At 35.5% G+C, this 25688-nt stretch overlaps 1 protein-coding gene across 5 annotated transcripts in view; it reads right to left on the reverse strand.

Moving 5' to 3' along the window:
* The window catches only part of CNTN5 (contactin 5), a 1006880-nt gene that overhangs the window by 296744 nt on the left and 684448 nt on the right, over window positions 1-25688 (reverse strand). For all 5 annotated transcript variants that reach the window (XM_072968929.1, XM_072968925.1, XM_072968928.1 and 2 more), the window contains one exon: window positions 1760-1963. In XM_072968929.1, coding sequence (XP_072825030.1) covers window positions 1760-1963 — 204 coding nt within the window. The remainder of the gene's footprint in view (window positions 1-1759; window positions 1964-25688) is intronic.

Genomic DNA, 25688 nt, shown 5'->3' on the forward strand with positions numbered 1-25688 from the left:
AGAATCATCTCAATTCTAAGCTATTAACTAGGTAAGTTTTAAAAATGCATATCGATTTTCCTTTTTTCTTTTCACCCTAGAGGCATTCCTATATAACCTGAAGTTGGCATAATATATACACAATCATAGCTCTAACTACAGTGATAGAATACCTGATGATGACTCTTAAATCTCTTTCTCTAACCCAGCCCCGTCTTGTGCATATTAGGAATATATACCAGTATACCTACTGCATATTTCCACATAGATTTCCCATGGACATCTTCTCATCATATCCAAAACTGAATGTCTCACACTCACCAGCTCCTCAGTCTATGACTTCATCTGTCTTATCTCTTTTCATAAAAAGAATCGTCACCCACTCGACAAACAATGTGAAAGCTTCCTCCTACTCCAGAGTCCCATGTGTAATTAATGATCACATGCTGATAACTCTACCTTCTCAATATCCCAGGCATGTTTTTACTCTCCAATGCTATTACCACTGCTTTTATTCTGTACTTTCTCATCTCTTAGTTGGGTAGTTTCAATAGCCTCTAAATTGGTGTCCCAATTTCCATTCTTATTTCCCATCTGGTCCTCCATGCCATTGCCCAGCTGTGAGACCTTTGGCAGGTCCCTTCATCTCCTTAACATTGGCATCCTCATCTCTAAAATAGGCATTTCATTTACACTCTCTACTTGATAGGATTATTTTATATATAATATTTATATATAAATATATAAAATATATAATATATATAATATATATATAAACTCTGGGCTTACATTACTGCAGCATATATTCTAAAACTAAGCATATAAAAGAGTAGTGTTGAAACAGATTATTCTTTAAGCTTCACAATCCATCAGGATTCTCCAGCTCACTTCTTAATAATACTTTCACAGATTTTTTTACTGCATGACAGAGCAAGCCACATATCATATATCAACTGTAATATAGCACTTGACTTCTTTAATGCAATGCTTAACTGTAAATGTCTATAACTACAAATGAGGTGTTTAAATTTGAAGATACTTTGGATAGATGGCAATATCTATAATTATAGAATCATCATTTCTGCCTGAATTGCACTTAAAAGTTAAAGTTCCAACAGCTCCTATTATTGGAAAAGTAATAATAACAATTATAACTATACCATGAAGTATTACAAGCTGAACATTCAATTTGAAGGTAGCTAAAATAAAAATGTGATCAAAAGTGAACCTGTAAAATGCTTGCAATTCATACACATATGCTATATGGAGGCATTAAAGAGCAAAGAAAAGAACTGTGGTGGCTTTATTACAGTTCATCTTTTCAGAATCCCTCTCTGTTTTTGGCATTAGGATAGTGTTATGATTAATATTTCTCATCCATAGATTATCATTTTCCTGTCAAAATTTAATTCTAAGGTATGCATAATCTTAGACTAAAAGTGCAATTTCTAAATACGGTGAATGCCTTTTTATTTTATTTGTGCTAGGTTTAAGTGTTTGGAAAACACTAATACATACTTTTTTTTTAGTGGAGGTACTGGGGATTGAACCCAGGACCCTCTGTATGCTAAGCATGCACTCTACCACGGAGCTATACCCTCTCCCCATATACATCTGTTTTAAAGTCTCTTTTTACTAAAGTATACTTGATTTATAATATTGTGTTAGTTTCAGGTCCATAGCATAATGACTCAGTATTTTTGCAGATTATACTCACTAATACCTCTTAATTTTTCACATTTCAGGTGGCTGACCATTTCAATCAGCCAATGCAACTTACCATCATTACGCAGAGTGAGTGGTGTTGGAGGACTAAGTACTCGAGCATTCGTCACTGTGTTTTTCACCAGACAAATATAGCTGCCAACATCTGATGTTTGGACTTTAGAAATATAAAGGTTGCCTGTCTCCTGGGAAATGAACCGCCGGCTGTCTTCCACCACAAAGGAAGGGAACTCATTAAATACCCAGCTATAGACGATCTCTGAAAATACACAAAATTCAATTGTTGAAAGACATAGATTATTTTACTAACAGTTAAGCTCAAACAACAAAGCCTTTACTAACTGTTAGAAATATTGCAAGATCATACATATTTGATCCAGATATCTATATAATTTTGTATTTTCTGTTTAAGTACTGTTGCTCTTAATGATTACAGGAAGATCTGAAATATTAGTTAAGGAAACTTAGCTTTTATTCATTCATCCATCCATTTGTTCATTCATTCAGTTCCAGTGTGTATTGAATGTGTATTAGATGATTGGCACCATGATAGCAATGAAATTAAAAAGACAAGAGAGACAGTTCCCCATTCTCAAAGATCAGTCTAATGGGAGAGATTTACCCAAACCTATGAAACCATGTTGAATAAGGAAATGGAGATGTACACTCTGCTGTGAAGAAGGCAGAGGGGAAGGGTTCTTAAGCAATCATGTCGATCAGCAAAAACTTCTTTGGCTAAGAGACACCTGAGCTACATTCATTTACTCATTTGTTCAACAAATATTAGTTGAGGGTCATGATAGGCTAGAAATGGTCTAAGTGAAAAAAAAAAAAAGTCAGTGTTCTCATGGAACTGTCATTACAGTGGGAAGAACAAGAATGCACAAACAGGTAAGTGTCCGGAGGTAGTAAGTGCTGTGAAGAACCAAAGCATGTAAAGAATGCGAGAGCCCAGCAGGGGTGAGAAGGACGTGTGAATCTGTACTTTAAAACTCTCTAACTGCTGGGGAGGGACAAGACAGTCTGAGGACAAAGCAGGGACCAGGGGAAGGGGAAGCAGGAGGAATGATGTCTACTAGCCTAAGAGGCTATTTTCAAAATCGCCATGAAATATAAATGATTTGCACTAGAACAGTAGTTAGTGGTGAAGTGGCGAGAAGTGACTGGCTCTAGTACAAACGTGATAGTAGAGTTGACTGGAATTGCTGAGGGGTTGGTTATGAAATGCAAGAAGGGAACAATAAAGAATAAAGGAGTCAGGTTTTGGGCCTGAGTAACTGAGCAACTAGAAGAATATATTTGCCTTTACTGGGATGGGAAGACTAGAGAAAGGACAGTTCATCGGAGATACAGGTGGAGTAAAACCAGGAGCTTAATTCATACAGAATAAATTGGACATGCTATCTGGTAATCAATTAGGGAAGTTGAGAAGGTAGTCGTACATTCAAATATGGAGACCAAGGGAGACATCTGTGTTGGTGTTAGAAATTTAGGAGCCTTAAAAGATCAGTTGGGGCTAGTCATCTGAATAGTATAAAGGGTGCTGAAGTGGTTCCAGTCAGAGGAGACAAATGAGGAATGCTATGCAGAAGGAACTGGATGATATGAATAGGTCACCAGGGTTTTGTGTTGCTGGAGTAAAAATTGCAAGAAAGGGAGTAGGAAGAGAAGAGTTTGGAGAGACTGGTGATAAACCGGAGTTGCTACCCACAGGTTAACATGGTGTGTGTGTTGTGTTAAGGAGCCTGTGCTCCATCCTGGGTGTTTCCCAGCAGAGGGCTGACATAAATATGTACGTTAGTAGATTATTCTGGTGATTCTGCAAAAGTCAGGTTTAAGTAAGCACAAGATTTCAGGAGGGAACAACAGGACAATATTGCATAATGCAATAAGAGCTGAAGAAATCCAAATCAGAGCCATAATCGTAACAGTGAGAACAAGGATATTGGTCCAAGAAATATATAGGAAGTAAGACAGTGAAGGAACCAACAGTCCAGGAACACTTTCCTATCTCCCTTGAATGATGGGGAAGAGGATGGCACCTGAAATTCTGGATGAAAATAAATGAGTTCAAACTGGTTTAAGGAGCATGATCACTGGTTCACTTTCAGGACATTTTGAGTTCGAGGCAAATCCAGGTAAATAGTTCCAGCAGTTGGTACATATGTGTTTGAGGTCCATGAAAGGAAATCTGTGGTCAAAGTTAAATTTGGTAGTCATCAGTATATTGGAGTAACTGAATCACGTACATGGATGAAAATACACATGGTGAGAAGACAGGTCTCTGGAAAGTACAAGCATCTAAATAAAAGGTAAGAAAATGTTCGAAAGGTGAGAGAGAAAACTGTTGGAAAGATTCAAGGGGAATAAATGAAATGCAGCGTCACAGATACCGTAACAATTTCAAGAAGGTTACATAATGCCAAATAAGGCAAAAGGCCTTACTTGGCATAATAAAAGGAAATGTTACTTAAGATTGACCTTTGGGATATCACTGATGGCAGCTTCAATCGATGAGTGAAAATCAAAACCAGATTGCAATTGAGTTAATCATTAAAATCTCAATAGGCATTAGGGTTACCATGTTATGGTTGAAAGAGCAGATTCCAAGGTCCCCTTTCCCCAGAGTTATTTGTTTAGGAACACAAGTTACCTGAATTTTTAAAAAGCTCAAACGTGATTCTAACCTACAGTGAGGCTTGGAAGCCCTGTTCTATGCCTTTCTTTTCTTTTTCTCTTTCTTCCTTCCTTCCTCCCTTCATTCATCCCCTCCCCTCTTCTCTCTTTCTCTCTCTCTCTTTCTTTTTTCCATCTACCTATCTACCTGTCTACCTACCACAGTAGTTAAAAATATATTTATCATCCTGACCCTGCACTGTTTCCAATGGGGAATCTGGTGTTCTGTCAGCTTTTCTGGATACACAAGCAGGGATAAAAGATTATTCATCTATAATGAAAGTCAACGTAAATAATTTAAAAACTTTATATATGGATCAATTAACTTGAAACAGAACCTTCCTCCATCTACTACTATGACTATTTAATTTTTTTATCTTAACTGAATTCACATCCAACATATTGTGTCCAGTAAAAGTAAATTGATAGTATTAGTTAACTGGATTTTCATGAATATATGTTTCAGAAAGATGGTGCCATAGGCTGTCTACTGAGAAGGATCAGAAACACTTTCACAGAGATTATCTCAGGCAGGTGTATCCTACACAATCAATTCATGAACATGAAAAATGGCATTTCTTCTATCCAAAAATGCCCCCTCCCCACCACATTTTCTTCACTTAATTCAGTTCACTGGGACTTCCAGAGTCTGTGTAGCTTCCTGACGTGGCTGCTCATGATGGTTTAAGTTGAACAAGTATTTAACTATTTGTGGTTCAGTTTTCTCATTCAATAACAGAATTATATTACTTCATAAGTTTTCAGATAAGACAATATAACCAAGAATTTAATTCAAAGTGACTATTTATAACATATGAAAATAAATATTATAATATAATATATATAAAATAAAAGATAAAGATAAAAATATAAAAATAAAAATAACATTTCTGTTATCCCCTGCCCCCCAAAATTTTTAGGTGAGGAGCTCCTTCTACATATTCCATTTAAATACAAGAAAAACAGTAAAGAGGATCTAAAAGAATGCTGAAAGAATTATGAGTACTTAAACATTATTTGATCTGTTTTCCATAGAAAACTTCAATGATGAGTTGAGCGTTGATTCTAAGCAAGACTTAGCCGATATTTACTACTTCTAAGGCATATGTTTGAGTTCTAGTAGCTGCCTGAGAATTTTGAAATGTTATATTACACTGGCTTATAATTACAGCACACATAAACAATATCCAAAACTTACGACTCTTTTAACAAAAGGTTTTCCAGAGGGAACTTTCTTACAGCTACAGTTACTCTTTTGGTAGTCCTTAGTCCACTTGATATTTCATTAAGAAGTTATTAATAATATCCATGCAGCTTTACTCAAAGAAGACCCACAGAGCACAGTTGAAATACTTCTTCATTCTCCTCTCACACTGCTCTACTAGACACTAAATTCAAGGACTTCCCAAATTAAAAATATGAGTTCTTCTAATTATTATATTGAGAGTTTCATTTGTTGCTCACGCATCACTCACAGACATTTTGATATTTTTGCAGTTTACTTTAGTTTACTGAGGTTATCTCAATTTTTGATTTGTAGTACTAGAAATTTTGGGGAAAAGAAAACAGTGAACAATTAAATTAAGACTATCATTAATTGAAATACTATTTTTGCTGTCTGGATAGTATTTGTTGAATCAATGTTTCATAAAATATTTCTGGAATAGGAAAAAAAGATTTACACAAAAATGGCATTTTCACAAATTTTACAGGTAAATGTGTATTTGGGGTTCAAAAATGCTTAGTTTTTAGAATAAGTTTTCAGTTTTACACAGCAAAGCATTTCATTATACTAAGAAAGCTAAAAAGTAGAAATGGCACACAATAGGAAAGCTGACACTGTGAGTCTGGATTGGATTTTCTGCCTCTGCCGAAAAATGAATATACTGAACTGGGCTAAATCTCTTTTAAAAATCACTGCTTACTTTCTCCTATATGTTTTTCTCATTCTCCAAGAGTGATTATTTAAAATTCTTTTCAAACTTTACTATCACAAAAAACAAGCATTAACTAGATTTTCAGTATGTCAGATTCTGAAGATTATAAAATGATTCAGGAAGGTAGCAAACCACGGTTGGCTTTGGGGTCATAGTCTTTAGTCTCATATACGACTTTGCTTCATATCAATTTTGCTTGGCCCTTAAAATATTTTAATATAAACTGATATATTAAGCATTAAGCTTTTAATGGTATTATTCATTTCAGAAGCATATTGAGACTAGCTGGTCAGGTGTGATTTTCCTATTCTCCTAAGTTTCTTTTTTAACGGTATGTTTAGCCAAGTCAATTAAAAATGTTTTAGAAGTTCCTGATAAAATTCTTCAGTGAGTACTTCTTATTTTAGCAGACCATGGTGACTTTTTGAGATATCCTGTGCATCCCAGGTTGTGAGAGTCTTTCTCAAAAGCACTTTTGTGTTAGTTTTTATCAAAAGCCCCACTTGGGACATATCTGCTTAGGATCCATTTTTGTGTTAAATTTCTCTAGTACATTTTTTATACTACGTGGTAATATACATTTGGCCTACAAACCAATGTACAGGGTGGGCTTGAAGTTTTGGTTTCTTATCGGAGATTTTTTATCTTATGCCCACTAAGGGCATAGACCATGAAGGGCCTGGATTGGTGCCCTCTTCCCAAGACTCAAAGACTTGTCCTTTATACCAGCGTGAATGTTCATCCTCAAGTCCCTAGACGTTAGGGTCTGTTTACATGACATACAAGCAATCTACCTTTCTGCCAAGATTTCCTCAGGACTAACACTGTTCCTAGACTTCAGTTAGGATTTTAGTCCTGGACTTCAGTTCTTGTTTGTTTCTGATACCTGGGATAGTTTTTTCTTTCCTGTGAGCTTGTTGTATACTGAGCTTTATTTTGCTTATCATTCCTAAATTTTGGGGAAGTTTCTAGGTTGTTTCTGTCTGTCTGTTGTCTTCTGTCAACGTCTGGGTTTTATGGCTTCATGCACTGCAGATTTGCTGTAATTAATTGATTCAGTGTCACAAAACAGACTATCTTCCCTTTGCTACCCTGACAAGTAAGATGATTACTTAAGTGATATATTTCCACATCTACAGGGTATAAAAACAGAGGTACTCATATGGCCAATGATGTTCACTTCTGAAAACTGCAGTACCACTGATTTTTTTAAAAAGTGTGAGGAAAGGGAAGGACACTACATATGGAACTCTCTGAAGTCCTTGAAAATGATTTCAATGAGTAATATGCAATTAATTTCAACAGCCTTTAATATAACTACAAATTAAGAAAATAACCATTCTCCTTGCTCATAATGTGTGTACACATCAGAAGCTTTGGGTCAAAAGATCTGGAGAGAACACAACGGATATAGCAATCGATTTGTTCACCTTCCAATTAATAATGTAACTCTCCTAGGGAGCTTAGTTTCTTTATCCCTGTCAGCTATAAAAAGAAAGACCTAAAACTCAGAAGTGCCTCTATTTTTATTATATGCTCAATTTATGGTTTATAGTAAAATTTTCAGTTGATGGACTGTATTTATTAAAATCCCTGGTCTTATCTTTTTCTGGTTATTCTTGTAATATGAGATTTAATATTGTATCTGTCAAATAACAATAATTATAATTTGCTCTTTATTGTACAAGCATAACTTTTTAGTTTGTTTATTTAATAGTTTGTTTTGTACTTATAGTGTGATATATTTTTGCACTGGTTTTTACTGGGTGCTGTTTAGTACAGTGTATGTCATAAGCATTTTAATGTTACTAATTTCCTTGTAATAGTTTTTGTTTTTACAATTGCATTATCTGTTATGACTCCTTTACCTCCTGTTTTGATGAATTAATTGATATGAAGATACTTGAAGAGTAGAAATTAGTCAGTTACTGGCCGAAACAGTACGGCTTTAAAAATGGGCACTGTGATTATTTTGTTTATAGAAAGTTTGTAGGTGATGCTAGTTACCATTTTGAGTTTTGGAATTAATGACATCATGGAGGAAATGATAGAGAATTGTCCCATAATTAGCCATTACTACTGAGTATAAGGGAATACCACATGAAATTAGAAGGCAGGATTTTTTTTTTTTACATTGTTGATTTATACCTTCATTGTGATGGAAAATAGCCAAATCAAGTACTTGTGGCAGTGTAGCAAGATAAATCTACTTTCTTCATCACTATATCTTTAGGATGTTTGGTACGTAGTTGCTCAATAAATGTTTGATGAATAAATGAATAGTTAAAATTTAAAAATCTATATATGTATTTTTATAAATCATTCTAAATGTTAAGAATAAGAGTAGATTTTTTTTTTTACATTTTTAAACTTCTCATTGCAAATTTTCTAAGATCTATGCAGATTTATCTTGGCTCTGAGAATATGAATCAAAGATTATGTCTGCAGTTGAGCTAAAAACAGACACTGAAAAATAATGTAGGTAGTTTGAAGAGTCTGGAACGTACTGCCAATGACTAAAAGAGAAAGGGTCATGTTTACAAAGTTACTATGAAGTATTCTCGTCATTTAGTCTACTATATAAATTAGACAGAGGTTGAAGGGGCATTAAATTCTAACGTGGTCAAACCTCCCTCTCTGGTTAACAGCCTCCATGGGTGGTCCGTCATTTCGCTTCTGCTTGAACATGTCACTGACACTGCTGAGGTAGCTGACTTGGCAGATCAAGCTATTAAGTGGATCATATATAAATATTATTTCGGCTGCTAGTTTTAGGATGGAAACTGAGATCAAAACCACTGGCAGTATCAACAAGTAAGTAGTGATACCTATTTATATGCAAAGCACTGTTTAAGCTATTAACTTGAGAGTTTACTACGAGTCACACACTTCACACATTTCTCTGCTTAGTTCTCCCAGGCACATACATACACAGAGGTTAGAAGGTAATATTTTGAGTGAATGAGACCACGGACTTTGGAATCAAAAAGACCAGAGTTCCAGAGACGGCTGTTTGATCTACTGACTATGTACCTCGGGGCAGACTATTTAATTTAGTCTTCTCATCCATAAAATGCAATAACGGGAGGAAATTGTGGGTTAAACATATAAGGTTAGTACTACAGAACCAGATGTAGTTACCATCGTCATAGTCGTCTTCAGCATCACACATCTGAGGCTCGAACAGGTGAAACAGTGGAAAATGACAGCTCATAAGTGTCAGGGGAAAAATTCCAATTTGGCTGACTCACTCTAAGCTGTATTTTTTCAGTATATTATACTTTTTAAATTATTATATTCTAATCTTGCTGAACCTCAATTTCAATAGCTATAAAATGGGACAGTCACATCTATGATATGATTGTATTGAGGATTACATAAGGCACTTAGATGAGCCTGTTCAAAATGCAGAAACTGCTCAGTAAGGGTAGCTAGTGGCTCAGGACAACGACCTAGTATAATGTATTAATTTTTGGTGCAATGCAGATTCAACTTCAACCTTATACAATTTCTACAAGTGTCAAAAATTTCACCTATAAAACAGACAGAGGCAAGGATTCTGAGAGTAACAACAGAATAAAACTGTCTAACTGACACTTGTTTATTAGCTCAGAGAGAGCAAAGATATTTTTAATGATGTCGTGAAGAATGCAAGAGAGAACATTTGTCATATGTTTTAAAAATCGAATTACCTTAATACAAAGGCAAGCTGTATTATTACATTAAATTTCAGTTATCTTGGTTTTACAAAACAAAGTACTAATTCTTCTTTTTATAAGTTTTTGAGACATGTATTTTCATTCTGTTTGTTACCTCGAGTCAGAAACAAGAGCTCTGCTTAAAAATTATAATATGTCACCAAGACAAAATAAAATTTTATGTGCATATAATTCAAAACACCTTTAGCAAAATATAAGATAAAGAAAAGAATATTTATAATAGAAACAGTAGTAAATTGGCATTCTCTCATGATCCACAACTCAAACGACTTTGGGTGAGTGAATTCCAAGTTCCAGAGTTCAGGTGATTATACCAACTGGATGACAGTAGGTTTTTTGTTTTCTCTGTGGAATACTTTGCACTATAGAGGTCTTTTTTTTTCTTTTTTTTTTTTTTTCAATCCCAGCAGCCCTGTGTCTAGATATAAAGGTCATTGCTAACTCTTTTCAAAATGCGACCTAAAATTCTTGCTTCACTAAAGGGTTTTAAAATTATTTTTATTGAACTGTAAACTCCATCAGGTCAGAGACCAGCATTTACTCAACAGGGTGTGATAATTTGTGGCACAAGTTCAACTGAGACTTTGAACTTGGCCTTAAAAAGCATTCACTCTATGCTTCCAACAGTTCATTGTTACAGCCTGGAGATCGCAGCCCTTGATTATGAACAGAATATATGTGTCCTAGGACCTTGCCAAGAAATATGACCTTGCTGCGCTTATCAAAATTATGAAGAGCTTAGCTGAAAGAAAAGATGCCTGGAGAATAACTGGAAGACTCTCTAGTTCATCCATTAGATATGCCCGAGGTAATCTAAAAGTTCATCCTCATCAAATCAGGACATCAGACAGTTTCACGATAACAACAGTATCAGTGAACATTTACGGTCTTAGGTCGGTTTCTTAGAAACGAAGTCTGAGTAGGGGATTCCTCCAAATGTGATTTATTGATAGACTGTTCCCAGGAGAAGGAATTAAGAGAAGCAGGATTGAGTAAGGGTGAAAAAAAAGCTAAGCAAAGACGTGGTCCCTGCCAGAGATTAGTTTTAAGATTAATCCCATTTAGGGTTGTGGAATACAAATTTCACTGGAGACTTGGTGAGTGAGTCAACAGAAGGTAAAGACAATCAGTCTTTTAAACTCTCCTCCCCAGCATCAGTAGGTTACTGGCTGCCAGCTGGGGAAATGAGGTACAATGAGGGCAGGGACCACAATTTCCTAGGTAAGGGCAATTCCTGGGAAAAGGCACAGCTGCCAGATGGATGCCTTAACTAGATAAGAGAGACCTGGACGTGGCACCAGTAGGATCTGGTGAACCTCCATAGCACTTAGTGTGTTCCAGACAGTGCGTTCTAGGTATATTCATTTATCAAATCCTCACAGGGATAAGTAACCCCATTTTATGAATGAGGGAACTAAGATACAACGATCAAAACCTTGACCAAGAAATCGTACTGAGCACAGATCTTCATATGAAAAAAGAAAAACATCAATAGTTGTTTCAAGTATTGATTCGAAAGTTATGCATGTTGCGGGGTCTAATTTTGCCAATTAAAACTTTGATGCTTCAAAGAGCAAGCAATCAGAGCAGTGTCTAAGCTCCACTCACCAGACAATAGCAGTTTGCCAGATATTCCTATTACCCACTGAGTCACGATCTAATTAAACTGTGGTCACAGAGCCTTAGCTGTGAAGCGTTAAGGCTGTGTCCTGCTAGCATAGAAACCTACCGTAAAATAGCAGAACAGTGTGCCTGAAATGCGGGTGTTCACAGGGATAAAAGCAGTATGACTGCACGGTTGCCAACATGGATACTTATTCCTGCTCTCCTCTTACATTAGGACTTAGAGTTTTCCAAATATTTAACAACAACAACAAAATCCATACATGAATAATCCAATATTCTCTGGAATCAACAGGAGTCCACAAGATGGCAGTGCTGATGAGTAGAAAGCATTATTTTGGGGCAATATTCCAAAGGGAAGAAAATGGAAATCTTGGATAGTATAATACAGTTTACTAATTTTTCCATGTTTTATTTGTAAGATGTCTTTTATCCAAAATGTATTTGTCATTTGTATATAAATAAAATAAATAAAATTTAATTTAACTCTATGCATTGAAAACAAAAGAAAACGCATAAGGTTCAAAACACTCAACATTTTTCAAAAAACTCAAAACATTCAAAATATTCAAAACACTCAACATTTTTTACTGACAGTGAATTTTTAAGAGATATTTTTACTTCTTTTAATTTCATGCCAAGCAAATTTTATGTTGTAAATTTGAAGATTTATAGTAGGATAAACATCAGCAGAAACAAATATGAGTTTAATAAATTATTCCTCTTCTATGTAGGATTTTGCCCTCAAAATCCTTTAGAGTTGTGACTTGCCTAAGTTTTGCATGTTAAGTGTGGAACTTTGGTGTCTTTGGGTTACATTTATCATATAGGTGCAGTAGAGAATCTTTAGGTACGATTAATTATTATAACGAGATTCTCTGCTGCTCAACTTCTTCCACTCAATATAATTTTTTATAAACGTTCTTCGTGCTTTTACGGCTTAACTAATGTTCATTAATCCTTCATGCAAATCTTTAATGAAGGTAATTTATTTGTCACATTGCCATGCATCGTATAGAAATAGTCGATATTGTCTATTTATCAAGATGCTCTGAAATGTTTTATTTTCTGCTCCAAGGATTTGTCCCTATGGTTCACATGCTTCAGAAAGAAACTCCTAATCATAAAATACATGTTTATATCTGTTGGTACATAATCACTGTAATAAATCTTCAAATTCCTATTCATATAAATTCACATAGCATAAAACTTTGGCTGGAACTTTTTTTAGTTGATTTCTTTGAAACAAATAGAAAAGTTGGTATGAGTTATACTAATAATATAAATGGTATAAGAACTATTTAGAATTTGCTTTTTTCCTAATTCTAGAAGGGATTTTTCTACAAAAATCAGATGGGTTTTGATTTTTATAATTGTGTTTGTATGTTTCCTTCAAATTTTAATCTCCTCAAATTGTTATCAAAATATATTTGTGAACTGAACATTATGGTAAAGTCCAGCAATTATTAATAATGACTTTTTAGCAATTAAAGCACATATTAAAAAATAAGAAATATGTCTTTAAAATTGATATATTTACAGTAATTAAGAGTGGCCATTACTTTGAGCCTAAGATTTATGTTAAATATGAGCTTTAGACATTCGGAGATATGTGGCATGTATATACTATGAAAACAGAAGGTTTGAATAGGAAAAACATTTTTATTCTCCCTGAGTCAGTTTTTAAAAACTATTTCCCATTGTTCATTTTTGTATTTGCCCAAAAGTTTTCCATACTTCAGCTTCTTAAGATGGCTATTCTTTGGTCAGTTCCTGTAACGCTTTAATTTTTAACACTTTTTATAAATTCTGGATAAAGAATGAATTTGCTTCTCAAAAACTAAACTTACTCAGACTTCTCTGGAGAGTATCAATTACTCAGATGTGTTCTGAGTAGTCGCTACAAGTGTGAGCTCTGTGTACTTTTTCTCATAAGTCTCTGTTCCTAGTTTGCTGGTTAATGAATGTTTCTGGTGATTGTCTCACGCTTTTTCTAAAACCGCAAAACTACTAGGAACTATCGTATCTAAAATAAAAACACTATAATTTTCTTGCAACCCAGGAGGGTTAAACAGTATAGTTTTAGAAACAGGAAAACTGTATGTCTGTAGGGATTACTGCAAATTTCAAACAAACCAGTTGTTAGATGGATAAACTTACTCAGAAACCACTGATTTAGGAGCTGAACATTAAAGGTGAGAATGAGGGATTCTCATACAGGGATCACCTAACGAAAATGACTGCACAGAAATTGCTTAAATGAAAATCAGGAAATAGAAGGATACATTGTATCAGAGAATAGCAGGAAGATTTATTTATATATATATTAATAAATGTTAGTACTTATCTCTTATTCTAGGTGGAAGGAAATGCTTAAAACACCAGTGATACTAGCATGAATCCTATCACAGTAGAGTGAATGAGATGCGTACTAAGTACCCAGCTTCCTATTTCAGTTGGGATCTCTGTGCAAGAACTGAGCCACGTGGAACTCAACTCGGTGAATACGTGTATAGGTGTAAGGAAACGTGGCATCATGGACAAAATTATGGACTTTACACCAATGCAAAAAATGTGTTTGAATCTTTGCACCTAGCAGCTATGCAGTCCTCAGTGAATTACCTGACTTCTTTGGCTCTGTTTGTTCATCTGTAAAATAATCAAAGTAACACCTAGCTCTTAGGATTTGGGGAAAAGTTTTAAAATAAGCATAATTTTAAGACTATATTAAGTGTTCATAAGTTATCGTTATTATCTAAAACACTAACATACACAGACACACACACACACACACACATATATGCATGTATATATTTACTGCTATATTTACCATCTTGGCCAAATCAATCTAGCAGTCACTGAAAACCTCATAAAACATTGTCGCTTACTTAAAAATGCATGTATGCATAAAAGAGGGGTTTGACTTTGCATGTCACTAACATACCCATATACTATTCTTATTCCAATTTGTCATGCAATGACATATAGATTACGCAGAATTAAAATATCTGTACATTTATGCTATATGTTGCTCCATAATATTCCCATCTAATATTAAGTTGGAATTTAGGAGTACTTTATTCATGTCACATGCCCACCAATAGACCTTAAGTAAGTCTCTTGCGTGAGTTTTTTTCATGGATTATAACTCTATTATAGTCTGGTCTGCTTTGAACCTCAACACATCTCTTTTTTAAACCATCCAATATTATCTTCCACTCTTCACAATCATCAGTGCTCCATCTTAGATAGAGTGCTTCTCAAATCAACATGTGTCTTATAATTTATTTCCCTGGAGTAGAATGCATTCTTTCCTTCCTTCTGCCCAGACACATGCCTAGATTCAAGCCAAGTACAGGAGCTATTTTACTGAAGGAGGCTTCAGGAGTTCTTTGAACAATTCCTTCCTGAAATACCACAGCTATGGCATTCACTTGTGCCCTGATCTGCTTGGAATAGTGACAATTTACACCATTTTCCTCAGCAAGATTATTAGTAGTCTCCCCTTTCACCCTCAAAAATATTCTAATTTGGATTATTAAATAAATGATGTGGCCTCCCAACTCCCTGCTCATCATCCACACAACAAACTCCCCTTGTACTGGTACTGACTGTGTTTTCTTATTGTTTTCTGCTCTATGTGTATATATCATCTTCCCTATTGGATTATACACTCATCATAGAGCAGGAGCTGGGTCATGTGCTTATTGAACAAATGTGGAGTCAGATTTTAAAAATACAATCATATAAATTAATTTACATTTAGATACTTGAAAAAGAATGTCATATTGCTACTAAATACAGCTGGGATATCCTGAGTTGCACCTAAGTGTTCTTGCATATCATTGCTCCAATTGTCTAAAATAGTGTCCAACCCACTTTAGGGTCTAGTGAGCTGTTTATGAATCCCTTTCTGATGACAAATGCAGTGTTTTGTTGTTTCATCATTAGCAAAATAAGGAGTTTTCTTATATTGTTTCTTCGACCCTTGGTAATAGAGTTTTATAAGTCCTATAAGGCCCTACGTGATTTTGCACCTGGATATCTCTTTTACCTTAACACTGTCTTTCCTTTCTTCAATTCACTTGAGCCATACTGGCTTTCCTGCTGTTAATTTTCAATGAAGATATGCACTTATTTTTTACCTTAGCTTGAAACATTCTTTCTCCAGATACTTGTGTGGGTCACTACTTAACTTCTTTCAGGTCTCTGTTCAAATGGCTCCCTCTGGGAGGTCCTCCATGACCAACTCACCCAGACCAGCCCTGTCAATACTCACTCTCTCTCTCCCTCTCCTTCATATGTACGTTTCTAACTGATTGTCTTCTGCACCACAATGTGAGTTTTCTTAGGGAGCGAACCTTACCTAGTTTGTTCATCATCAGACCCCTCAGTATTGTGAAAAGTGGCAGGAACACAATAAGTAGTTATCGGATGAATAGAGAATGAACACAATAGTGAAAATGTTTCCTACTAGTATCATAAATAAATATCCTGGAAACTAAGTTATTGAGTAGAGTTTTCCCCTTTATAAAATAATAAATAAAATATTAAAATGATTTATGAGGAAAATTTCCAGAACCCCTGGGAACGTAGGTATTGTATTAGATACGTAGCCATGTTGTTAATAAGGACATGAGACTTGAATAAATACCAATATTCCAACCATTTGGCTGGATTTTATAGGGCCAGTTAGGTTGGTAAAAACTAAATAAAATGTATAGAAGTAACAATGTGATTGTTAATTGTTTTCACAAGTGTTGGAAGTGGAATAGAAAATAAATGAAACAAATTTTTTTAAAATGATGACTTAGGAGAACCTGTAAGGACAGCTCTGCTGTATTTCTTTTATCTTATTTATTTAATTTGAGACTACTGATTCCAAGTTTGTGGTGAAGACTTGTTAATAAAAACCATGTCATCCTTGTTTCTCCTCTTTTTTTTTTTTCATCAGTTCTTTTGCTACCAGACCAACATTTTGGGATTTTAACCTCTTTGTGCGGTTTTTGCATTATTCCCTTTAACTCAGCCTGAACTTTTACTTTAACTACAAAGAAGTGCCATCAAAATGAATGTTTTAATCTGTCTGGGGAAAAAGCACATACTTTCCAGTGGTGGATCTTTGCTGTAGAATGACAACAACCCTGCAATGATTTCATTAACTCTCTAATGAAGTCTTCAGATACAACTGTTACAATTTTAAAGCACAGCATGATAGCTATGCTTTATAAGTGGACAAACACTGTCTTACATCAGTATTTCCATCCATGATTGCATCAGGGGAAAAAATTAAAATGCATATATGGAAGATGACCAAGGAGATCCTAATAATGTTGACACTGTAGTAATACCATGCCTAAATGAATATTTATGATTGGATAGTGTCATAGTATCTCTATGAGGACACTAGGGTGCTGGCCTATATGGCACCATTCCCACTTTAATAACTTTGAAATACCACACGCATCTTTGCCCACCTCCTTTGGCTTTCTTTTCCAATTTTGCTTTTGTCAAATAGTAGTTTATTCAGTATCTTTATTTCCAAGAGTGAGGACTCTCCGGTAATACTAATATTTTGAGGATCTAAAAACTAAAAAGTGCAAATTGTATAAACTTACCACTGACATAAAATACCATCTTAATGCAGTAAGCTTTCTGTTACCTAGATTAAGGTTTCTGAATCTCGGCACTGCTGACATTTGAGGCCAGATAACTGCCGTAAGAGACGACCCACGCTTCACATGATGTTTATTAGCGTCTCTGGCCTCTGCCCTCTACCCTCTACCCACTAGATGCCAAGAGCATCTGGTCCCTCCCCTCACCCACCTCCACTCCACTAATGACAATCAAAAATGCCCCGGACACTGCCAAATGTCCTTTGAGGGGGAGGTCACCCCTGTCTGAAAACCTCTTATCAGGATTAATCTAGATGTGATGCATTCTGGTTAACCAGCCGTTTGAGCTATTTGGCAATTGTTGTATTTCTTTCTACTTCATTTGATAAATAGATAGATAAATAAAAGCTAGCTTTCATTCATCTCATGAAACTGCTTTGATTTCAGTTTTCATTTTACTTTTAAGGGCAGAGTACTGTAGCTCCTTCATAATTTTAGTTCTACAACATGCATCTACAGAATAGGTAATCAATACCGTTTCCTGAACTGAATTAGAAGTAGGAACCAATCATATTCATGGCACGAACTATAAGTAACATTGCTTACTTTTGATTGAATGAATCAAAATGCATCTTAATATTTTTATAATGATCTAGGCTATTTTTCCCTATGAATTGTCCAGATAATTGAAAAAAGATGTCAAAGACAGGGTTGACTATATATTGACACAATGGCACAATATGGACACTATCAGATTGTCATTTTTCTCTTCCTTATGTAGAACGTGTAGGGATGTAAAAGAAAGCTTTCTAGTTATTTGATTCTGCATAAATAAGTTACATTGCAAACATACAGACTTGTAAATTGTGTGTGAAATCTGAAACAATGCATTTAATTTACTTCTTTTTACTCAGCCGTTTGAGGTTACTTTTCCCCACATCTAAAAAATGATGAAATATGTATTTCTAGAACTTACTTGGTTGTATTAAAAATGAAGCCCATATAATGAATTCAAGATCATGGAAAACAAAATGCATATTTATAGTAGACACAATACAAAAGGAGGAAACAATTTTCATGAGTAGTTAAGATACTTGAGGTCTGAGCTAAATAGAGAAGAAAGAAATTAGTTTCTTACATGGTTACAGAAAATTTCAGATTATTAAATCACTGTTTTAAGGCATTTTATTGGCATGACTTATAAGAGTCCACATTTTTTACATTTTTTAGAATCTAGTAATTACTGTAGAAATTCTGAATGGTTGGTAAATCAGTTCAACTGAAATTGGTCTACTCAAGGCAAAGCCACACAGAAGCAGTGTTTACCAAGGATAACAAATCCAAAGAACTCACGATCTCCAGTGAGTCAGATCCCACACACACTGACTCAAATATAAGACAAATCATTTCTTTCAGCTGGATTTCTACCGTTCAATCATTTAAGCCTTGCCTCACCACTTACTCTCTCTGTGCAAACTTGGGCAAGTCACTGAATTCTCAGTGACCGAATTCCTCAGTCTTTGTTGTTTTGTTTTGAAAATGGAGGTTTGAATTCCTTCATATTATTTCGTAAAGATTAAACAGAAGTAACTTAAGCCAAGGACATAGCTTCATGGCTGGTGCCTGGAAAACATTTACTAAATGAAATTATGCTATTAATTCAGAATACCTTTTAGCTAAAGAAGATTTCTGAGACAGGACAAATCTATAATATGAAGACAAAAATACCAAGATTATTCTAACTCATTGAGTTAATAACTTATTTTTTCCCATCTGGCTTGGCTTAAAATAACTCAGGGCTATGATTAGCTTCTTTCACTTCCAATCATATGCCTTGATTCCCCATGGAGATACAAGATCTGACTGCTCCAAAGAATGAATTTTTTTCCTTATATGTCACATAGTAAGTGTTTTAGTACCTGTAAATATATTAAGCACTTACTATGAGCCAGATATTTTGCTAAGCATTCTCTGTTATTTGTAATAATGTGATTGGTTAACTCAGTTTTATAGAATTGAAACTGAGGATCAATAAAGTTAAGTGTTTTTTTTGGGGGGGGGGTTCTGCGCAAAACAGAGAATGAGATAAAGTTGCAGAGACAATCTTAGGAAGTGACTGAAACTGTGATGTCTTCCTCAATCCAGGGTGCCCCTTGGCCTATGTTACAGCAGTTTTGGAAGCTCCAACCATTAGCACAGAAACTATATTAGCACAATCACTCTCCCTGCATCACAAAATCATTCAAGATCTGAGTTCTTTGCTGATTTCTTTGAAATACATTCTTAGAAAAGAGACAATAATTATTTTAAAAGCTTTAGAGCCCAACTGCATGATACTAGCATTACCCAAAAAACAGAAAACAAAATTCTGTATCTTTAACAATAGGTTTTTGGAAATTTTCATTTTCTTAACACAAGGAAAGATATAAAATGAAGGGTGTATATTTTCAGTGCAGGCTGAACCTCTACCATTTACTGCTGCCTGGTTCAGTTTGTAAATTAAAGACGTTCTATTAGTTAAACGTCAGACTGAAGCACTGTAGCATTGAGGAGCATCAGTTTCCACTGGAAAAGCAGTGCTGCTATTACAGTATTTTCCCATCTTCCTGACCTGTTTGTCAAGCTTTAGGCTGTAGCTGCACACAGGCTCAGAAAGAGCTCATTTCCTAAGGGAAAAGCAAAGTTCTCAAGTGCATTAAAAAAAAAAATGCCCGTAGTTTTTCTTTATCTTTTCCCTTTCTGTCTTTCTCTTGTGTCCAATAGTGAGCCATTGAAATGGCACCCAGAATGATCCTTGTTGACATAACCTGGACCACAGCCCGGGAACGCGCGTCCCTGAAGCACAGCCCTGTCACTGCTGGCCATTCTGCCTGCATCTGTACTGTGTTAATTGGACGAGGTCAGCCAGTCCTCTCTCTCTAGACTTTTCATTCTCCCCAAGGGGAAGAATGGTTCCAATGAATGATCTGCCATGTCTAGCAGCACTCATTTCCGAGGCTTGTTAGCCTAATACCTCTTTGCAATATGTAAGAGCAGCATAAGAGAAAGCACTTATATTGCTAGCCTCCAGACTGGCTTTGCAAAGCAATCTTGGGACTGCAGCTCTTAGCAGCTGACTTGTCTTCTCCCCGTCACATATGGGCATATTCTAATTAGAGTCATATTGCTTATTATATTTTTATGGGTCTAAGGGAATTCTTAACAAGATGCTAACATTTGTTTTGAAAAGTCTACCGTAAATACACAAATACATTTAGAAAAAATCACTGTACTGGCTAAATAATTCTCTGTTTTCCCTTTTCTCATTGGTGTATTCATTTACAAAATAAAATAATAATAAAAAGACCTATTTTTATAGGTATTGTATTAATTTGATTAATCCATGCATGAGCTTAGCCCTGTGCCTCTTATGTTGTAAGAATTCTATAAATAGTTTTGTTTGTTTTTAATGAAGGAATAGGGATCTACAACACTTCCCTGCCTAACATGTGCTTAGTGTTTAAGGAGAACCCCACACTTAAGACAACAGACTTCCATTCCAGCCAAGGCTGTTTTGGTTATTTACATGGCGAGAGAGTGAAAGTGGTGCTTGAAATGTCACTTTCCTCATTTCCTTAGTCACATCTGGCTGCCTGATCTGCAAAAACTATTTCCTCCATACGCCCTGACCCGCGCTGGGATGCCAACAGTCCAGCGGGCTGGAGAGAGATAAGGCTATGAGATTTGATATTGTTCGGACTTTTTAATAAGGTTCACATATAACCCTTTCACTCTTTTGGGAGAGTCTGGATTTCTTCTCATCCAGTCCAAAAATACTACTTGCAGCTAAGCACTTAACAGCAGGCAGTGTCTTTTTGAAGAAAGGAAAAGAAAAAGGTGAAGCCATTCAAGGGATTAATTAGATAATGCTTGCCTAGGTCCTATTACTCTCTGAAGGGAAGGGAAAAAAATAAAAGAAAACTACATATGGTCTTGGAACTTTACCAAACTGAAATGAACTAGGTGTTTGCTTAGGCAACATGCTAATTGTATTTTAAGTGAATCAACCAATGGGCAGGAGGATGTTTATTTCTGCACCTCCTGCTACTTCTCATTCTTGGTAAAGGGTTTTTTTTTTTTTAACCTCTGCATATGCCTTCAGCAGGAGGTAAAAATAATGACTATGCCATCTGAACACTGAAGAGAGACTAGAGCTGTGAAGTTGGACCCCTTTCTACTCTGTTAAGTATCTTTCTTGAAATGGGTTTGATGGAGGAATAAAAATCTTTATTCCTGATACAAGGACAAAATGAAACCAGAGGAAGGCAGTCAGAACACATGTGAGGGAAAGGCAATGAATGCCTTTACAAAAGTAGGAGAGAACTGGTTCCAGCCGGGCGGGATGAAAGAGGGGCCAGGGAACATAGCTATTCTCTGTGCTCCACACACAACCTCCTCTACAGAAGTCTAACCAAGTCCAACAATTTGAAGTTCAGGGGTTTGGCAAAGGGTAATACTAAATAGAGCTCAAGCGGACTACGAAGAGAGCTTTACAGCTAGCGCAAAGATGACCAGATGAAGCCAATTTACATCGCTGCACTATTTTTGGAGGACATTTGATAATACTTATCAACAACCTTACTGCTGGTTCTTTCACAAGGAAATTCCATCTCTAGGAATTTAGTATAAAGAAGTAATTTAGAACATACACAGATATCTATAAAAGTTCATGGCAATGCTACTTCCAATACGCATAAATAATAAGTTGAAATACTGAACATCAGGGTGGAGGTTAAGTAAATTACATTATTTTTCTAGAATACTGTGCAGCCATTGAAATAAAATTGGAGAGTAAATAATTTTGACAAACAATGATATTTCCAGTATATTGCTTATTAAAAACAATCTAATCTCTAATGCCCTAGAGCATGTATTGGATATACTGAAATAACTTCTTTCCTATTCACTTAGAATAATAACACTAGCTATGAACCATCTTTGGAAGAACTGAGAACACAATCATTCAAATCATCTTCTGTCGGGTTTAATTCCCTTGTGGAATCCCGGTTGTAAAGGCTAGTTTCAGTAAAGTACTTCCAAGACATATTTTTATAAAATCTGAAGACTATCAGGATGTTATTGATTTATTAATCTCCTTATATCTCATAAATATAAAGTTACTGATACAGATGTAAATATACACATATGTGAAGGTAAGTATGGATTAGAGCACCATTTCTCCTTTCTCGTTATCGTCACTTTTGCAACATTTGTACTTTTTAAGGATTAATAACCTTTATAGTGTACAGCCCTAGTTTATTTTTCAATTTCATCATAGATTATTGTCAGTTTTGTCTGAACCATTATTTCTTCTACTTCTTTGAAAGGAATGGAGGTGGAGAGAAAGGTGGACATGATAATTTGGACAGTGTTTTTATGGGAAACATATAACAACTATATTCTGAGGGCTTATATCATGTGTGCATGGTCCTCTAATATACATTGGGATTTTTACCAATTGTCAGTTGGTATTTGAACTGAATATGCCAGTAAATATGTGCAGCTGGTTAAAATTTCAAATGATTCTGTCTGTAGACTGCAGATGCAGGTATAGCTAAACTCTGTGGGTTACAAAAAAGATCCTTCAAAAAAAAAAAGAAAAAGAAAAGAAATATAACCACTGTTATTTATATAATCATTTCAAGGGCATCAGCATTAGTTCTCTGTTTGTTTTTGTTTGTTTAAACAGAAATTGAAAGGAATCTTAACTCTAAAAGAAAGTATTTGTGTTACAAAGACTCCATATTTACAGAATAGGAAAATGTATGTCATTTCAAAAGGAAGCAAATTTTCAGACAGAATGATAGCAACATAACAATAGTAGGGACAGGATTTTCCTATAGCTGCATGGATGCTAAAAGCAACTTACATTCATAAACAAAATGAAGACTATGTGTGTACCTATAATATAAAAATGCTTTAACTATCATACAAGAGCATATATTCTTCACTCAAAGATCTATACCCAGTGCTCATATCAGATTTATTCATAATAGGCTAAATTTGACAAGAGTCATCATCATTAGCTGATGAATGGATAAACAAACCATGGTCCATCAGACAAAAGGATACTGTTTAGCAATTAAAGATACTAGCTACTAACTCAGCAACATGTGTAGATCTCAAAAACATGTTAAGTGAAAGAAGTCCTTACAAACATTTGAAGGTTAAAAATAAAAAAGTGAACTGTAGATATTTTTAATTTCAGTGTAATTTTGATCTGTTTAAACTGTGCCACATAAATGTGCAAATTCCTCTCAGTATTTGGCATCTATTTAAACTGGTTGGTATCATAGAAACAGAAAAACTGTTTTTTGTTTGTTTGCTTGTTTTATTGTTTTTTACCCCACAGCGTTTACTGCAGAAAGAGAAATCGTGATGTTCACACTGTAAACACTCTCCCTGAGAGATCCCGATCAATCTCATAATCAATCCTGAGATAACTACGCTGTTATGCCTAAAAGTACAGTCTTCCACCCAGATTCTTTTCCTAGACTTCAGACATATACATGCAGTTTTCTGTCATATCTCTAGGTACCTAAACACTTGATATATTCACAACTCAACTACTCTTAATTCTGTCCTAAACCAATTTTATTTCTCAGCCATGAACTTGAGTTCCTTTTCTTGCTCAAAATCTCTTTGACTAATGAATGAACAAATGGATCAATTAATCACCAAAGCAACCATATTTAAAGTGATCAGAGTGATTTTAAGTAGGCATATTAAGATTTCACATACAATTTCTAAAAATAACAGAAATGAAAAATATAACTTTGAAATGAGTAGAAGGAAAAATGCATTTAAAGAGTTACCAAAGCTGGTGGTTGAGAGTGCCTTCCAGACCTTTGACAACCTACATCTAATATGAGAATTTAAGGACTGAATGAGTTGAAAATATTAAACTCAAGGAGTTTACAACTGTGACCTAAAACAGGTTTACTGGTTATGTAAGGATCCAGTCAAATAAAGCACTGAAGGTGGATGGGAAACAAGAGTTTCCAACTGGAAAGTGGATGGAGAATAACATTCTGAGATAGGTCTAGGGTAGAGGAATTAGAGTCCCAGATAACTTCTTGATGGGGACAGTGGCTGCCTCAGATCTACCAGATCTTATGGAAGAGCTACTGTGTTCTGTCTGTTTACACTATTTGAACAAACTGCTTGCAGCGAAATGTGGACACAAGTCTTGCTACAATTGCCTCTCAAGACATTGGGTGGGAAGCCCTGGTTACAGAACCTGCCTTAGGGTAAAGAAATTTACAAGAACGAGGTCCGAGAAATCCTAGATTGTCTATGCAAGTCATTAGAGTCTCACAAGAGAATATCTTCCTTGGAAGAGAAAAATGAACAGCAAGTTAAAGTTTTGCTCCAAGTCAGAACAGGTAAAGATGAAGGACACCAATATCACCAAATGCAGTGAGCCATCGATGCAGTGACCTCTCCACTACCATGATGACCACTCACCCTATAGTCTTCTTGGCTCACTTTAACCAGATCCAGTCTCAGAGATGTGTATTTTTGTTATTCCTCTATGCATTATGCCTTTGACATCCTAACTCCAACCCTCAACACTTTCTTAAACGTCCTTCTACCAAATAACTTTCATTCTTTAAAAATGTTGGTTCAACAAGGAGAAAAAAAATGCATTTAAAAATCCTCCATTAATGAAAAATAAAAGACAGGAAAAACAAAATGAGGGCAAATTAATCATAGAAAAAGCAAAGTAACTAGTACAAAATAAGATGACAGAAATAAACATAAACAGACTAAAGTCACTAGATAAAAGATAATAGGCACTCAATAAACATTTGTAGAATGAAAAGGAAGTATAATATTTGATATGAAAAATAAGCATTATTCTTGAGGGGCTGATAATTTCATTGTTAAAAAAGGTCTTCTTTGTATTGTGAATGAAAAATACTGCAAACCACATCAGTAAACAAAGAACACTGAAACCATCAAGTCATCAGCAGCTGCCGCCACCCCCAGTGAAGACAAGCCTGCAGCCCGGCCTCTGCAGACACTCACAGTGGTGCACCCTGAGGGGACTCAGAATAAGAAAGGACAGGAGACTGGCCCCGGGTAGCTAGGTGCTTGTCAAAGGAATGAATTCATAGAGTCCAAATGTTTGCTTCCTCCCACACAGAGAAAAACGCTAAATTCTTTAACTTGAGATGTCTGGTTTTCTTTAGTTAACAAGTAATCTTTCAATGTTCCAACGACCTGGTCTTTGTTGAAAACTCCTGTATATCCTGGCTCCTCCCCTATCTCTTCGGAGCAGTCCCTCAGAGCGATCTGAGAGGCTGTCATTCCGGGCTCGAAGGGGTTCGAGTCCTCAGCAATGTCCGCCAAATAAAAGGTAACTCTCAACT

Source organism: Vicugna pacos, chromosome 10 (genome assembly GCF_048564905.1).
Source record: "Vicugna pacos chromosome 10, VicPac4, whole genome shotgun sequence".
Taxonomy (NCBI): domain Eukaryota; kingdom Metazoa; phylum Chordata; class Mammalia; order Artiodactyla; family Camelidae; genus Vicugna; species Vicugna pacos.